Here is an 18317-nt window from a genome sequence, read left to right on the forward strand (position 1 = left end):
AGAAAAGAATATATGAATCAATGATAGAAAGTTCAAAAAACATTAACTTAATGCTGTTCATGCTGCCACACTTTCCTACTTCTACATTTATTTTGGTTAAAAGTTTGTCATTCTGTAAAGAAGTTGAATTAAATCAATCAGGACAAAGAAAAAGGCAAAAGTACAGTACCCAATTCAATTTTTAAATCCTAAATGGCTTGAAACTCTGAAACTACTACTAAATAAATACTTCAATAGATATTTACTTAGATGCTTAGAAGAGCATGATAAAGTAATGAAACAAAAAATCTCAAATTGGTTATTCAATGTGTGATCATTTTTTTTGGGGGGGGGCTTAATAACTTTGATTTGGCAACACCAGTTGCCTAAGTGTACAATCTGGACAGTTACCATAGCCATCCACAAGGTTGTCACACAAATACAAATGTAACACTTATATTAACATTTAAGAACAGACAGAAACCTACCATCAATAAAAAATTGCAATATCTGATGCACGTGACATGGTTTTAAATACATAAATAAAACTTTTGCAAATATAATGAATATCATCTCACATTTCTTCAGATCGAATGTGGAAGAAGACTGTGATTCATCAGGTTATCGCCAAGTTTTGATTAGAACTGACAGGCATGATGAGGCCAAATCAGGGAAAATCAAACCTAGGCTGTAAATCACTATTACAGGGTCACTGAATGATCCTGCAGTAAATTATACTCGCTGACATTTACTTTGAGCACATGTCCAGCCAATATTACCTCCTTTTTCATGTGTTAAAACCTTTACTAACAAACCTCTTTGACTGACTACCTGTTTGATCTTAACCTTTTTAAACTCAACTTATATCTGAATTATGTAGGAAAGGAACATCAGAGCAACTACTTTTGTGCATTACATCATTTTATAAGAATTTCTTAAAGAATTTAGTACAAAATCTATTGTACTTGTATAAATAGCAGAACAACTTGTACTTGGCTGCAAAGACGATGGCACAATCTGACAGAAATTGTACGCTTTTGCCAGCCTTGGTGAAAAACTTCAATGCAGCTCAAACATGAGGAGCGAATAATCATGAGCAGTCTGTCTGAGCAGCGGTGGAAGCAGCATCCAAAACTACATTCTGTCAAGTAAGACTGAGAAATCCCTTTTCTATCTTTGATAGCTCCACTTTCCTCTCCCCCATTATTTCATTTTCTCTTCCATTCTTCACTCTCTGCCCAATACTCTCTCTCTCACACACAGGCAGACACACACACACAGGCAGTGTGTACTGCGGTAGACTTTGTCCCCAACACACACAGCTCCTCTATTGTTTCCTCATTACTCCATTATGTTCAATTCAGTCAAGTGTTCCCCCTTCTGTCTCTCAGCAGTGTCTCTGTAACACTTCACCACCCTCTGTTTACCTGACTCTTTACCAACTGCAATATCATCTCTCAACCAATTTCAAGGACAAACAGCAGGTCAAGCTGCCTTTGACTCTCCAAATTCTGGTTATTATATGAACCAGATGACTGGCAGACTCTGAACCAGAGTTGTTTTCATCAGGGTTCATCAGCAAACGGATCCATGCCCTGAGTGTTTGGTTTTGTTGCCTTCATTGTTGATCAGTCCTGTACTGCAGGGACATTCCTCTACCCTAACATTCGGATGCCCTCCCAGTGCTTCAACAAAGACTCAGCAGAGTAAACATCTCTGTTTGTTTCACTCTTACTCTCTTTCTACTTCCCCAAACATCTTCACTCTTTCAGCCTCTACACTCATTAATGTCAGGCACAGATTGGGAAATATGTCCTCGCTTTTTCTTAGTTTGCTTGTCGGGGGCGAGGGTGCAGCAATATTGTGCAGGGCTGAAGAAACTGCAGTGGGTGGGTGCTATTTCTAATTGGAGAAATCGCATGCGGCTGGCGTACAGGCCTCGCTTTGACATTTTGGTATTTCTCAATGCGGTGTAGATTTGAATAATGTCAGCCAAGCATAAGGTTGTTTGGCTAACAAGGGAGCCTGGTCAAGACACTAATGAATGTTAGAGTGCCAGCTAAAAGCGAACAGAACGAAGGTTACTGCTAACCATGTGAGTACACACACTAGAGTGCATGTAGGAGTCCGGCAGCATGCCGAGCAGAGACTAAACTCCCACCTACAATGACTGGTACTACAGTCGGTCTTCACTGTGTTTTTATAAATCCCTCTCTGTCTTTAACATGCTACAAAGCACAGGGGGATTATGTTTATATAAAATAATTTCTCCTGTCTGTTCACTTTATTCCTTCCTTTCATGCGTTCTCTTTGTAAGATCTGATCAATATGAAACTGGAATAAACAAGATAATAAAAGGCAGTAATTGTGCTCAGACATGCTTAGTTATCTCAGATCTGTGAAGAGGTAAACTACCAGAAGACAAACTACAGGATATGCTTGTAGCACATGAAAACAACACGAAAGCAAAGAGCAAACATGACATTGGAGCCATTATAGCCCATTTGTAAGCACTCTAGGAACACACAAAGCTACATCTTATAATACTAAACTGACGCCTGTTTTAATATTCTACATGCTGCACTGACATTTGTAGTGTACAACCCAATTACAAAAAAGTTGGAACGCTGTGTAAATAAATGGTAATGGTTTGAGTTTTTGGTTACGCAGCATTTTAACTTTTTTGGCACTGGGGTTGTATGATCCCTGATCTCTTTTGTCAGTCTTAAGCATCCCCATAGTTTTGACCATTCTGAGACTCATTTGAAGATACCTCATGCTCAATGTTTGTCAAAATGTATGTTTATTACATATCCAGCCTCTGCATCTTATTATAAGAGGATGCTGCTAATTTCCTTATACTTGAGCTGCTTGATAATTGTCCTTCATAACAGCAAATATATATTCTTTCAAGGTAACAAGTCGAAAACCATTCTTCATACATGTTTCCACTAAATTCATCTAATATAGTCATTCTTGCTTAATATTGTAATTTCACGGTTGTTTTTCCCTGTACATACATCACTAATTGCATGTCCTCTTTTCCTAATCCAAGTCAACCATATAATGATAGAGAGTGTCATTTGTTTCCCTTTGAGATAAATATATGATTTGTACAAGCTGCCAATCCTCTCAGCGAAGATTTGTCTGTGTCTAATTTCACTAATGACTAATTATCAAAGAACAATACTTGGAACAATTAAAGCATCAAAACAACAGCCATCAACAACAGAAGTAACTCTCATGCTGTACCTAAATAAAAACGATCAACTGTCAAGAGCAATTTCTCACAGAGTCAGACAAAAGATCTGCACACTGTACTGATCGCTCCCAGCAAATTTAATTTAACACAGCAATGTTTCGATCGAACAGAGATGTTTGCCAGGCATTGTCAAACCTATTTGACAAGTCAAATTTGCTGGGAGCTATCAGTACAGTGTGTGGATCTTTTGTCTAAGTTTTGTTCCAGTGTCTGTAGAAGAATTTTGGATGTGCATGCCCTACACATTTAATAAGGAGAGTCTAAAACACAAGGCAGGGGGACAATGTATTCCTTGAATTTAACTGTTACACTATAACTATATATCTGTCCATACAATATATAGTCCTCTTTTCACTTGTCTTGTATCAACCTGTTCACACCAACTCACCATTTGTTCCCGCTGATGTTGTTGTAGCTGTTGACACTGCAATGTCAACTGAGCAATGGTCTTGTCTCGACTCCTCAGCTCTTCTCTGAGCACCTGCACTTCCTTAATCAGCTCCTCCAACTGAGAACACACACACAGACACATAGTATACTGCAGGTTGCAGCAGACTGCCTCAGTTGCAACATGGTAAAAAAAAAAAAAAAAAAAAATATATATATACATATATATATATATATATATATATATATATATAAACAGCGTATCCAATCAATCACTGCTGTAAACCTTAAGTAAAGTTTCTTACCTGTGATGTGGTGGTATTGTCTTCAATCTCCTCAGGGACATCTGCTGGAGAATCTGTATCCTCAAGCTGGAAACCAACAAACACACACACATACACAGGGTGAGTAACACAGTGAGCTGAATCAATGACAATTGCCTTAGGTATGCCTCAAGAGCAAAATTTCACTAGGGTGGAATAAGTTTGCTCTTTAGCACATATACTCTGCCGACCCTGAACTGTCAGCCACCGATATTAGCTACCGCAGGCATAGTTGCTGAGTATGTTTTTGAACATTCAATACGTTATGAAAAATTCCCTCATTTTAGAGGTGGCTTAAATGAGCGCATCACTGTTTTTTTGTCTGAAAAAGGGTCAGGATTTCATCTTGTGTATATAGAATGTTCAGTACATTCTTTGATTTTACCAATAAATGTCTGATGAAGTGTGGCTTGAAATCACATATTTCAGTGTTGCAAAAAGGTATTCAATTATACCTGAACTGATATAAAAATGAATCCTTAAAATGTTGTAACAAGCAAATGTTTGGAAACTAATAATGTATATTATATAACTACTTTGTCATTTTGTTGAAAATGAAAGAATTGTTACTGATCATTTAGGTCAGGGAGATTCATTTAGTCAGAACCAGCATGTGTAAACAGTAGTGGTGTTGGATATCTGACTGTTAGCACAATGAAGTAAAGATCAATTAGGATTCATCAAGGCTGGAGGCTTATTTTACAGTCGCTGCCTTGAGCTCAACATAATACCAAAAAAATATATAATTAAAAACAGAGTTACTAATGGGAGACCAAGATATTTCTCCTCTTGAGGCTTTATAGCCAAAGCATTTGACTAATTGCAGTGAGCACAATGAACACATCTGAAGGAGACATTCGATTTAAATGCAAACGCAAGTATCACTTTTTATGCCATAGAAAGAACTGAGTTGAGGCATTCAAGATGATTTCATTTTACAGAGCGTGCGGCGTGAAGTGCTTGTGCCTCTTTGCATTTCCTAGATAGGGTTGTGTTTTTTTTGGAGGAGTGTGGGTTTTTTGTGTGTGTTGGTCTCATATGTCAGTGCAAATTTCTATAGCTGGCATCTTTTATCTCTCTTCTTGTTACCCTCTCTTCTTCACATTAAATGGATTTCTCAGAATGACAGACTGACAGAGAAGGGTCTAATAAATGATCAGTTTCATACAAGTACAGATATATTCTGCACATGCAAGCACAAATGCACAATACAAAACACATACTGTTCATTAAAAGAGGAGGAGGACGCCCAGAAAATGTATTATCTAATATAAAACTTCTATGAGATTGTCACAGCACATTTAACCCACTTGTAGAGATGTCCCTATTCCCTTTACCTATCAAATTCTGTCTTAACATCTTTCTTTGTTTATATAAAGTATCTGTGCCGCTCTGCATGATGACAGGATTTACTAAAACAATGTAATTAATCATTTAAAAACGTTTAAATATTTAAAGTGGAACCACATTAACAATTAAAACTAGCTTAGTTCAGTTTTGTCAGAAAATACTTTTCTTGTTGCGCATGCTGAGCACCTGAGGACAGTGATGCAGCGTACTCCTGGAAAGCTTCTGAAGATTAGTCAAACTAACCCTCTGGCAAACTAATATAAAGCTGTATTTAATTGACAAAACAACAGTTGGAATAAACCCAGAATACCGACAGTTCACAGTATGTGGCCTCAGTATAACAGCAAACAAAAACTTGGGGTTGGTGACATGATCTGCATGTTATTTATGTGGGACATATTCAAAGGGTGATGCAACATATACAGGTCAAAGAGTTCTGTCACTTGACAATTCATACTGAACACACATATGTATTTGTGCATGTACCAATCTAACACATGTATGTGTTGCTGCATATGTGTAAGTGTGTGCAAACGTGGGTCGAACCTGTAGTAATGTTTTGAGCCTGAGCAGCTGGTTCTTGAGCGAGCTGCAGTCCTGCGTCATGTGTTCAAGTGTGAGGTCATCCAGCATCGCAATGTAGCCATGCTGCCTGCCCTCAGAGGGGACGGGCCTTGAAGAGAACTTTGAAGCCTTGAGACCATCATAGTGCTGGAACACATGGGCCCTGAGACAGAGAAAAACAGTCACGCAGATAGAAAAACAGAGTAATGTTGGCTTTATTGTGTTTGTATTTTTTTTTCTGGCAACATGTTTTTAAATCTTTCAAGCCTAACCAACCTGTTATCATTGTGAAAGTTATCTGGACCACTCCAGCGGTGGTGTTTACGCCGCTGACCCTGCCGACCAGCCCTCTCAGAGCGCTCGAAGTGGGACATCCTGTCAGGGTCTACACAGGCAGAATTTAGAGCACAGTGAGAAAAGAAATGTAAGTGCACTTCTGAAACAGAGAGGATAAAAGAAAATATACACAGTGCTATTTAAGCTGAAATTTACAAAGCCAGTGCTTGTGATATACTGTTGTTGCAAAGAATAAAAGCTCAAGAAACTCATTGTTGTTTCTGCTGTTATTTGTTAAGTGAAACCTGCTTGTGGCTGAAGATGGCTATATATCTGCAAAGGTTAGAATTTGTTTTTCTCTTTCTCTCTGTCTGTTTATGTCTTCTGCTACCACACTAAGGTACACAGGCATGCAAAATGCAAGACTTTCAGTCAGTTTTTCATACCTTGTGGTAATGAATACTCCTGTGTATATTTCAAATACTCTATTCTAGAATATCTGCATATAAATCATGATTTGAACCATCTCATTCTCTATTTCTCTCAACCCATCAAATGCAAACACACGCTCACACACACAGCGACAGGCCATTTCATTTTCAACGAGGTAAAAGGACACAGTATTTGGCAACACTCAATAGCATATAGCTGTGAAATGAACCATGACTGCAACAAAATTGACAACTAACAGAGCGCAACCCCCAGGAAATCAAAAGGACCCTTGACTTTTTATATGCCAGATAAGAAAGGGAGCAACGGGAGAATGAGAGAAAGAAAAAGAGAGATAAATAAATATTGGCAGATTGAAAGACCCAATCCAAGGAATGCAGCAGTGGTGGTTAAAATACCTTACCCTGAGTGTCACCACAAAGCACAGCAGCAGCCAGCCTGATTCATTCTGAACTGGAAACTTGAGCGCTCCCAATAACCTTTCCTTTTCAGCTCAGAAAAAGTAAAAAAGCAATATAACCGGAATATATTCCAACTTGGGAAAGGCAGAGAAACTCAGACGGAGAGTGGAGAGAAGTGACTCGTTGTCCTGTCAGCTGGTGAGCAGTTAAAGGGCCAGAGAGAGAACCTAGCTCCCACCCTACCGGGTTCTGTCTTTGTTGACAGCCTTGTTTTTCTGGGAACTCCCTAGGAACTGGATCTGGGAAGAGATGACTGTGGTGTTGGTGAGAGAGCAGCTGAGGAGGCTGGTTTGGGTCCAAGCTAGGAAGTCACCAGCTGAGGCAGGCGAGGGAGAAAAGCTGGGGCCTCTCTCCTGTCACGAGACCCGACAACTGGATGAAAATACAGGCCCTTTCTACTGTTCCCCTCTTCCTGATCTGTGGCAGAGTCAGGGTGTCTTTGGGAGAAAGGAAACACCCTTTCCTATCCCACGTCTTAGGGCCTGCCTTGTGGGCTGGGTCTAACTGGACACTTCAGCCTGTCTTGCTTTCACTCTGCCTATGTGTCACTAGCTCGAGCCATGACATAGAGCGCTATAAATATGGCTGCTTCCTGAAAAGGAGTAGGAAGGAACGACACTCACATTCACATTCCTACGGAGTTAACATTCCTCTCCCTCTCTCTCTCTGTCTATCTCCTGTCTCTCAATAACAAGGAGATCACTGTTTACAGACTAAAGAATGATTTCAGGGTGCCTCGGTAATGTAAACCCAGTTGAAAGTTAGGTACACCTAGCTAAAACTAAGGAAGTCTAATACAACAGCCTAACCCATAAAATTTACCTTTTGTTGGAGATGTTATAGATAGGTGTGTCTACAGGTATGATTTTCAGCAGGGCTGCTGCATTAGAAAGTGGCAACAGTCTGTATAGGCACTTAAACAGTCATACCCTCTGTTTGTTGCATTTCATGGCGCTTGTTTGTACATACCAAGCTTGTCAGTGTCACTAAGGTGTCAAACACATTATCCAAGAATGGCACTTTGATAGGAATGCCTTCATGACGGACGAGGGAAAATTCACTTCCCAGAAACCGTTACATTTCATGACAGGTGAGGTCAAGACTTCTCAACCTTTCTTTCCCTCACCCTTCCTCTTCTCTGCAACAACTATCTGATGAATCTTTAATAACGTTGTCACCACTGTTATTATGTGCTAATACTGTGACCTGATTACCTTTAACACCTGCAAAGAAGCCATTTCACTGATTGGCAATTGATTTACAAGTGAAAAGTGGTTACTGAGAAAACCACAACAGATAAAATATCAAGATGAGAGTGGTTGGTTTGTTTTTGAATAGTAAGCTATTAAACTAATCACGCTTTCAACATATTGTTGCTGTCGAGATAATAAAATGTTAACTATGCTCCTACTAATCCTGGTACCATACGTGTGTGTGCATCTGTTCTTATGAACAGAAACAGACAGCTGGCTGAATATTTGACAGCTGCCTAGCTGTCATTCAAGGCCAGTTGTGAGGCAGTGGCGAAGTTGTAATTTAATAACTCTTCAGCAACTAAATATTAAAAGGGTAACAACGCATTATAGAAAACAAGGTGTCCATTAAAAGATTTTAATGGATGTTACAGAGGCAAATCTTCACCCAAGGCAAGGAAGGATTCAATTTATTCAAGCCATTATATGCCATAAAAGGATATAGCCAAAAATAGAATGCTCAGACCTTGGTAATGCATTAATTTACAATTATGATCAGAACAGTTTTGCTGGAGGTGTTCGCTTATACAAAATAATGGGCAACCTCCAGCCAATGAAACTGAAGAATTTGTCATGGCCATAGAATAACCTGACAAATTAAAATTATGTGTAGGATAACTGCAATTACATTACAGTGTTGTGTGTCTTTGTGTGTGCTGACCGTGCAAGCCATCCTCTGGGAGGTCCACATCCAGCATGAGGTCATCATCGTCCAGTTCTCCAGTTCCCGGAGGGTCCAGGTTGTTCAGAATATCCTGAGAACCATGAAAATCACAGGTAACTTTCAATTCATTTTAGGTAACATTACAGGCACATTATGAGTGCATTAGAGTCATTATGTCATTTTGCCTCTGGACAAAACTGTTTTCTGCTCTGCAAGACCCACTGCTGGGAGAGATATCTCTAGACATCAGGGGCCGGATACATGTTACTCTGCTAGAGATGGAGTCAGGAACAAAACAAAAAACATTCACAAAGGCACAAACACAGCTGCAGTTGTTGCCTGCCAAAGCATATTTTTGTGTGACACATAATTTGGAAATTGTGTGCATCTCTACAAGCCCTAATCCCACTCCTCCAATTAGCCAGAAATGGATGTTCACATAGCCCTGTTAAATCTTGTTTTGACATATATCAGGATCCTTCTGTCTTTGCTCAGCATTAGCAATGCTCTTTGTTGCAACCCATCAGTATACATTTTGAGATATAAAATTTCATATCTAAGCACATAAAGCTTTAATTTATGCTGTTATATTTTGCTTTTTCATTCTTTACTGTGCAATTCAAAGGGCTACGTAAATGTACAGGAACTGGACCCAGGTGCAGAAACACCCAGGCCCCATTCTCCTTCTGATTAATTTACAAAAAGAATTAAACATGACAATGAACTTTAGTAGTCGATGTTTTTTACAGTTACTTTGTATAAAAGCAAGTAAAAAATGACTTTGGGCATATAGATTTCTGAAAAACATTTAACTTAATGTAATCAAGCCATAAATATTACCCTTGTGGACCTTTAATTTATTATCTTCTAAGAAATTAAAGAGACTAGAATGTCATGCTGTATAATTGCAATTATAATGGATGATGTTTTTAATTTTCATTATGGCATGTGTACCTTAATTTTCTATGTTGTGTTTTTTTATCGTTCATTCTGTGTTATTGATTAATGTTTTCATTAACAATGACATTTTATGAAACACTTATAATGACTTTTTCTACAATACTGTTTCATGACTGTCTCATTTCAACAGCAGCTAAATCCATATATCCACACACAGATAACAGAGCAGGCTTATGGAAAATTATCTCTCAATTATGAATGATGATACAGAACAGTTTGAAAAGCCAACAAAAACACTTTTCATAACAGCCTCCGAATATGCAGTTATTCTGACTGCTGTGCTGCTGTCTACCGAATAATTCAAAGCATACCCAAAAGCAAAGGCATGAATCAATAGTTCAAAGCTTTATTTTTCAAGGCAATTTTGTGCTTCACGAAACTAAATTGACAGGGCTTTGACTAGAAGACACAAGCATAAAATTACTCATTATAGGAAATCTCATGTGTTGCACGATAACTGACTGGTGCTCAGTGTTTCAGGTTTAATGAAGAAGGAATAATGGAGAAAATAGAATAAACATAGCATACTCCTGCACTCCTCCACATACTATCGACCAAGTTGTGGGTGGAATCTTTGATGCTCGAGTAGTCCATGTTACTATCAACCTGTCTCATCTGTTGTATTTCCTCTCGATTCCTCTGTCTTCAAGTTTCCGTCTCTCTTTTCCCCTGCACCCTTTTGCTTTCTTTTCTCTGATCTTATAACCTCCACCTTTTGATTTAAATAGAAGACAGACAAATATTTAATAAGTAATATAACCAGTTTCACTGGGACGGATGCTCTCTTTTTCATTAGCACCTTGCTCTACACTCTAACCGTGAAATGTTAGCCATATATTGGCATCAAAATTGCAATACTATCATACAGTACTGAGGTATAAATACATTTTTCCTTGGCTCCAGACAGTCTAGAATGTTTCAGCTGTCTGACAGTATACAGTACACCAGACACACAACAAAAGCATCAAAACAGCAGCAGCTGCAAGTCCTCCATCAGTGTCTGCACTGTATTCATTCAGCCAGAGTTTGACAAAACTCACAGCTAAGTACTAAATCACACACTTAGGTGTCCATGTGAAAAAACTAAATTCTAAAGCTCTCTATGGGTCAAACTCCTGCCCATAAATTGTGAGCAGCAAGTGAAGAGAGCTGCAGAGGTGAAAATAAAATTGTATAACTTACATCAGAAGGACGAGGTCAGGTGACTACAACTAGAAGAAAAGGGGTTATTGTAGGGTAGATAAGGGAAGGTGGAAACGTATGAGGGCAACTGGTGGATGAGAGGAAGAATGAGCCAAAACAGAACTGAGGTGACATTGCAACAGATTTTTTTTTCATCATGTAAATGTATATTGTGTTGTAAAGACGAGAAAACAACAATAGACCCAATGTGAAAGAAGCGTCTGTGAAACGGTGGATACATTCTTTTGAGCGTCACAACCCCCGTGAAATGACTTGTTTCACTATCATAATTTGAGCCATTTGGTCCAATAACATGTGGAAAGCCTACAAGAGCTGAGCAATGAAATTATTTTATCCCCATTCAAGTTAGCCTGGCGCTAAACCGGAAGTTAGCTGGCTCGGTCGGCGATCCTGGTATTTTTGTAGCCAGGAAGTCAAGCTTTTGGCTTCAAAACACCACTGACCACATCCCAAATTCCTTCCTTATTTACGTGCCACCACTGGATGTTGACAATGCATCATCACTTCACGCGGCAGAATTTAGCATGTTTGTCCGAGTCTAAAGTTTAGACCAAAGCTGAGCTGAGCCGAGGAAATAAAAACCTGTGTCTACTGCAGAGTCAATTGACCCAGGTGTAAATGCTGAGTTTACACATTCCCATTGAACACAAAAGCCCAATCTTAGCGGGTTTAAGTGGGATTTTTGACCAGTGGAAAAGGAGTAATAGATGGATTCTTTTACTCCTCTTTCAAAACATCTGTTTATTTGGTCTCGGTATGTCTATTGTATTGTGAGTTACATTTAAGATTTTCCCCCCAATTTTTTTTATGTTACAATCTTCTCACACATGTCCAAAGCAACTGGTTGTCTTCCTCATGGATGCTTCAGCATGTGGAGAGGAGCAAGGGATGGCACAACAAACACTGCAGGCACACTATATCCTACAGTACCGTACTGTACCCTGTAGTGTCTCAATTCTGTACAATTAGCATCACAACGCTCATCATTTTTAAAAAATGTTTCCATTCCAGCAACATTCACGACTTAGTCTCAATCTGCCTTTCATTGACTGTCTCTGTTACAGTGTGTCGCTCCAGAGGAAATTACATTTCACACTGGCAGCACACAACAGCTTAGAGTAGTGAAAATCAGGATAATCTCTCAGAAGAAGAGTGAGAGTGAGTGCTTTTATGGGAGTGCGTGTGTGCGTGCCTGTGCGTGCCTGTGCGTGCGTGTTTGTGTGCGCCCACATTTCTGCTACCTAATTTAGGACGTTTTCAAGTATAAACATCGACCTTGGACCGGTACTCATGGGAACCAAACACCGGTCCTAATGAGGCAAAATGGAATTTCTGAGGTCCTTGTTATCGTTAGGGGTGAGGTATGAATTGTGGTTTGGTTAAGGTTAGGGTTAGGCTGTCCACAATGAATGTCAATGCAATGTCTTAAGAATCAAAGCAAGACATATGTGCATGTCTACTAGGGTAACAAGTCTTCAAACAGTCTGAAGTTGAAAGGGCCTGGGTTTAGGTTAATTACTGAAGTTACATAGTGACAAATGACCCCACACTCCAACCCTTCATGTAAGGTGAGGGAAAAACAATTCTACTATACAACTTTTGTCTCAAAAAAGTTATCTCATATGTCTCATATTGTTATTGAGTCGTGTATTAGAGTTATTGGAATTTTATCATGAGTAGTTTCAAAACTATTTTGTTTAATAATGACTCCTTTGGATTGCATGAGTTCTCTACCCTCAGATTCCACTGTGAAGTCAATAGGTGTTATAAACTGTTCACTTTAGTCAGTACCAAAAAGCATCTTAACAGCAGCTTTGAGCCAATTAAACTGTAGCTGTTGTACTTTTTCTCACTATGGGAATAATTATTTAACTTTTAGCAGTATATGAATGTGACCCATGACATGTACATTTTTTATCTATCTTAGACATCTGCATGTGCCACATCAATCCTGAGCATGAGCAGCATTCAGATTCCTAATAGCCAACAGAGGTCATCCAATATACTCTCTGCTCTCACCAAAACACCAGTTGATTTTTCCAACAAACACAGCTGGATCAAACATTGACTAACCTTCGAAATCGCTGGGAAAGTCTGGAGGCTGAACTTTTCACACTTTGACAGGTTTACCCTCAAATGGCTGGGGTGGCTGCACACACAATCAACTTGCAAACCAAAATAAAAGCTCATTACAGAAACCTCTCTTAGAGAAAATCTTTTTGAAATCTCTGCTAGAAACTGGGTTTTCAAGGGTTGAATGTAAATCAGCATGACAAACAATCATCCAAAAAGGCAAAATACGGCAGCTCATTTTCAGATCAATCTTACAACTGATCCCCCCCTCACTTAGCGTTAAGTAAGAGTGTAAAGTGCCAGGGAGAAGTTTTAAGATCGAGTGTACTTTTTTCTTTTCTCTTTTGTCTCACATGATGTAAGCCGCTCTTTTCAACCCAGGACCTTTCTATTAGTTTCTAATGAAACACAGTCAAGTTACTCTATCAGAGAGGACGGCTAAAAATCAACATAAATCATATCTTTTCCCAGGATCGTTAGTTTTCTGAAGGTCAAATCCTTTCCAAAATAACATCCCAGAAAAACTGAAAAAACATGAAATAGCTAATGCAGTTCCTGTACATTAAAATGAACTGGGTTTGGGGATGAAGCGCTCAGTTACTGCTGCAGTGTGTATGTCAGTGTATAGAGTATGCATCTCTTGTGTAACATTAGCACCCCTACTTAACAGTATAATCCTTTATACTCTATATCTTGGGACTCGCTGGTGGGTTTGAAGGAGGATATGTCCTCTAACCTAATCATTTACTGACATCATTGTAATCCACTCACCCGACTCATTTGCAGCTCTTGAACTAAGACCGTTTTTCAACAAAAAGTCAATTTTCAGTCTCTGTCTTACTGAATATAACCATTGTACGCAGTGTGAAATGTAGGATAATCATAATCTAGTACACCCACTGCAAAAGCCTTACTGTCTTAGTGGCTTTTACAGGGATAATTAGGTGTCCGCTGTGAGCTCTGAGTGTTTGAGAAATGCATGAGTTGTGGGAGTCCAAACATCTAAAAAGGATACCAAATTATGGCTTCATAAGAAAAATATCAGAAAAGAAGAGGAAAATGGCTCACACGGTAAATTCGTCAAATTGTGTACTTCAACAGCATTAATTCCTTCAGTACAACAACAGTGTTGTTCTTCATTCATCACTCTGTTGCTCTGAGTGTCTCTTAATAACACAAAAGCTTTTATGAATCACCGATTAATTCTACTTTATTCTTTTTCAATGTTACAGTCAGTTACTGATAGTGAAGCTCAACACGTCCACAAGCCTGCCAGGAATCTGTATGCCCCTCTGAACTGTCAGGCTGCTTTTATTGTGAAAGACATGGGGGAACTGTTGTGTTTAGTTTAGTTACTAAACTATAAAAGTGTTCTTCCATTTCCAGCGGAAATTAGAAATAAGAGCTAATAAAATTTTAAAAAATATCATAACCCTTAGCTAATAATAACCCGTCTCTTGAGAAGTCCAGGTTGTATAATTTATGGTAATAGTAAGATAAAGGGTCTTAATTTCACTACTTCTACATTCGTTCTCTCACTGACCCCAATGACACTTGTTGCTGCCAATATTTTAGATTTTATTAATGCAATAATTAAAGTCTGATTAATTCCTCCTCCACATTTGGATGGGATAATTCAACAAATGGCAATATCCTTTTCAGTTGTTTTTTTTTTTCAGTTGAGTTATGCTATGCACAGCCAAACATTCAGAGAAAGAAACAGAGGCAGTGCGTGCAGAGTAGGAAATCTGAGTGAAATTGTTTAATTAGTTACAGCAGCTGCAGAGCAAAGCAAAATAGAGTTAGAGAACCCTCAAATCAGCGGTAAGTTTTTCCAAGATTCATCTTTTTCCCATCTCACTTGATGCTCAAGGAGACAAAAGAAACAAACAATGTGCTGTCTCTACCATATTGTTTTTACCCCGTCTGTATATACAGCCAAGTGTCTACTGACAAAACTAAGAAACTGACCTTAAGAGATAAAAACAGACTGTGTCAACACAGGAGTCCCACTGCACTCAATACCAAACAAGCAGACAACCCCAGGTTTCCGTGCTGTGTACGAGTTGCACTGTTTTATAAGCTGGTCTCAGTTTGAAAAGGCTGTTTTCTAAAGTTTAGCTTGTGGCAAGGTGAGTAGTTTGATTTTGTTGTTCTACACTGTTGCATACAATTAGCATTCTGCTCAATTTGAATATAACGATGACTGTCTTTTGAGGGTGTAAGGTATTGGGATCTTTATGCTTAATCCCTTTTATTCATCTTTATCTCATCTGAAAGACACAAAAATGCAACACATAAAATGAAAAGCTGTAAAAAAAGAGGAGCTTTTCGCCAACTGTGTGAATCCCAAAGTTGCAAATTAAGCCATTAAAAAACAAAATCACTGTAGATTTAACACATTTTGTGCAAGAATCAAAAGAATATTATTTGTTAAAATCTGATTAAAAAAAGAATTTAAAAAAATAATTACACAAAACAATAGCTCTCCCTCTCTCCTGCCAAACGTTTTCATTCCATCTGTATGTATTTGGTTGTTTACTGAATGAAACGCCCATTTGAGAAACATGAGCTGGCTTTCCTTTCACACAAGCCTTAAAAAAAATGGGCAGAGCTGGTGCCATAATGAGGGAGAAAAGACCAATGAAAGAAAGATGAAAGATCTGGTGCTGAATTACATCAGCATACGTTAAAATATCATATGGAGCATGAAATGTAAATGAGAAATGTACAAGCTGAATTGAACATGTCAAGAAGATGAAGATTCAACAAATTAAATCTAAAAGTGCTTCAGATGTTAATGCTGACTACAGCAAGCAATACATCAATCTACTGAATAAAATAGAGTCTTCTGAAAACTCAGTTTAATGTCAATAGGCTACTAATGAAATGTAATGTAATGAAATACTAATGTTTGCTTGGAAATGCAATTGACATGACACTCCATAAATAATAGGACACTGACATATTATCTATGGTCCAGTTTTTGAAAATAAAGTCGGGTGAAATGTTATTTTTCAAATAAAGTTACATTGTTGTTTATTTTTCCACTTAAACATTAAATCAACAATAAACATGGCCAACCATGGAACTGCAAGTGAAATATAAGCAATAAACTGATTACACTTAATCAAACCAATCTCGTCAGTGAAAGTTGTTTTGCTTTTATCTTGCCAGTCAGCTAATGTCATTGCCTTTGTCTTTCACAGAAGGGATCTCAACAGCATCCATTTGAAGATTTACAATACTTGAGGGCCAGCTGAGAGACACAGTGGTTAAAAAAGGCAGTATGGTAATAATCTGCAGAAAAATAACAGGACAGGACTGTGGTTGGAAACTAAAGGGAGTCATGATTGATGCTGATGGAAATATAGGCTGTAATTTCGGGAATGACTCACACTGCAGTTGTCACAAGCTAAAACTTGTATCTTTTATGTGTGTGATGGTCTCAAATTGAAAGAACAGAATGCACCAAAAGAGATGCACACAATACATTGTTTACCTTAAAGGGCTGCTTCTGTCAAATATAAACAAACAAAAGCAGTTGAGCTATAAGCCTCATTAATGCAACAGCATAGTCGGTTCACTGGCAGCATGTTCCATAAATGGCTGAGCACTCTGCAGACAAAAGGCTTAAGCACCTCACTCATTTAAACACTAATGAATTGACCTGTCTCAACCTGGCCCCACAAAAGCCTAAAATTAGAGGCAAAATAAATAAATCAGGGATAAGAGGCAGTGGTAACTCTGCAGTTTCGAGTAGCCAAAGAGAAAAAACAAAGAATTACAGAACCCCCAGGAGTTTGGCAGAAACACAAAAAGAGAAAATATGAGTGGGGTGAAAGAAGGCAAAATTGATAAACCATCAACAGACAGAACAAAAGAAAACTGATTTAAAAATGAACAAAAAACAGCCTGCAATCCAAGAAAAGAAGGGATAAGAACTAACATAATTATAAGAGGCAAAAGGTTCATTCAGACATTTTTCATGCAAGGCTTCATGTTGTGAGGAGGGACACTGAGCTGTAATTTCAAGAGAAATATATCTCTTCTAGTGAGAGAAATTCAGACACATGGATAATGAAATCAGTAGAGGAGTTCTTAAGAAAACCAGTCCAATGCATACCTTGCCATACAACTTGATTTTGAACTTTGGCAAAGCTAGTTCTTTAAGGTACTTATTCATTAATGTGTGGCCATTATGGGTTAGTAATGATCGGCCTGGATCATTATTTGGGCTGCATTTTTTAAGATTTGCAGATCAGATCTGCAGTATCAGCCCTGATAAAAACACTGTCAATCCCAACTGATCATCAACTTTAAGCTCATGTGAAGATGAAACGTGGACGATTGATGTAACTAAAATATTTGCATTTCTTGGAGAAGAATTTAAGACAGTTAATGATTTAATAAAAATTGTACTCAATGGTAATTTTGAATCCGTAGTTAGTTATGTTTTTTTCAATTATATTATATCTTAGGTGGATCTAATATTTGGTAACTCCTTATATTGAGAGACAAATATAGAGAACAAAATATTAGTTATAATTAAGTAGTATATTAGTTCAATACAAAAGGGTGACAAAAACTAGACTCAAGCCAAACTACTCATTCCATCTGTCTGACAGTCTCAACAAAACACAACATTTCTGTACATAGGTTATTTATATTGAAGATATATTGTAACACTGCACGGGCGTTGCTATTATTGTCATTTTTGTGTCCATCATTGGGATGGACATAATGGTTACTTGCTAAAAGCATCTATCAGCATGCAAATTCCTAGTGTTTCAACTTCTTACCTTTATTCTAAGCATTCATGATTGCTTGTGAGTTTCCTGACAAAATAAAATAGGTAATCTACTCCAAAACCGTTTCAATATAAATTATGCCCTGTTGCATTGCATGATAAATTGTGCTGAGGCCGGAAAAAATTAGCAGTCGCTGCGAGAGGTGGCCCTTCATTTCACAATGCCCATTTTGTAAAGCTGGTACTGTACCGGGCTGCATGGTGCATCATGGGAATGTTATTATCAGCTCAGGTAGCCCACTCCTTGATTTTGCACAGAGGCATAAGAATGCAGATAGAGCCATATATAGCCAGAAAAATAC

The 18317-nt window shown here is 38.3% G+C and overlaps 1 protein-coding gene across 1 annotated transcript in view; it reads right to left on the minus strand.

Moving 5' to 3' along the window:
* Positions 1–18317, minus strand: part of ccser2a (coiled-coil serine-rich protein 2a) — a 57801-nt gene that overhangs the window by 19995 nt on the left and 19489 nt on the right. Inside the window, exons 4-8 of the mRNA XM_073482053.1 lie at positions 8967–9060; positions 6142–6250; positions 5848–6028; positions 3934–3999; positions 3630–3749 (exon numbers count right to left, since the gene is read on the minus strand). Of these exons, the coding sequence (XP_073338154.1) occupies positions 3630–3749; positions 3934–3999; positions 5848–6028; positions 6142–6250; positions 8967–9060 (570 nt within the window). The remainder of the gene's footprint in view (positions 1–3629; positions 3750–3933; positions 4000–5847; positions 6029–6141; positions 6251–8966; positions 9061–18317) is intronic.

This window comes from Pagrus major, chromosome 15, assembly GCF_040436345.1.
Source record: "Pagrus major chromosome 15, Pma_NU_1.0".
NCBI classification, from domain to species: Eukaryota; Metazoa; Chordata; class Actinopteri; order Spariformes; family Sparidae; genus Pagrus; species Pagrus major.